The sequence below is a fragment of the Montipora foliosa genome, chromosome 1, assembly GCF_036669935.1.
Source record: "Montipora foliosa isolate CH-2021 chromosome 1, ASM3666993v2, whole genome shotgun sequence".
In the NCBI taxonomy this organism is placed as follows: domain Eukaryota; kingdom Metazoa; phylum Cnidaria; class Anthozoa; order Scleractinia; family Acroporidae; genus Montipora; species Montipora foliosa.
This window is the reverse complement of record NC_090869.1, coordinates 50,067,538-50,067,904: the sequence shown is the minus strand read 5'-3', so window position 1 is coordinate 50,067,904 and position 367 is coordinate 50,067,538. Positions and strand designations below refer to the sequence as shown.

General features: G+C 40.3%; 1 protein-coding gene across 2 annotated transcripts in view; it reads left to right on the top strand.

Annotated features, from left to right (window-relative positions):
• The first annotated feature begins 300 nt into the window (after positions 1 to 300).
• Positions 301 to 367, top strand: part of LOC138000351 (prolyl 3-hydroxylase 1-like) — a 32,483-nt gene continuing 32,416 nt past the window's right edge. The window contains exon 1 of one of the 2 annotated variants that reach the window (XM_068846695.1): positions 301 to 367. This exon is cut by the window's right edge and continues 427 nt beyond it. In XM_068846695.1, coding sequence (XP_068702796.1) covers positions 348 to 367 — 20 coding nt within the window. In that variant the 5' untranslated portion in view covers positions 301 to 347. The other variant, XM_068846687.1, reaches the window with a different exon arrangement.

The following is a 367-nucleotide window of genomic DNA, read 5'->3' as shown; positions in this document are numbered from 1 at the left end:
TTTCTCAACAAAAGCTCTCTCAAGTCTTTCAATGACGATAGGTCCCAGCTGGAGCTTGACTGCTTTTCGGCTTTTACAGGACGCAAATCAAACTGGCTTCCTCATTATGCAAATGCTTGATGGTTTGTTGGCATATTTTATTCATGTGAATCCAATAAGGGAAACACTATATTTTCATTGAAATTTTATGGCTCACAAATGTCAACAAAGCACCTTTCAAAAAGTGAGCCACCGGTAATGCTGTACTGTGATTGGTCAATGGACAATGCTTGTCTGGTTCCCACCGATCTTGTTAATGTTACAGGTCAATGAGTGCATTTATGTGATCGGTTGTGCTTTTGGTTAACATGGCCACTTGGTTGGCATT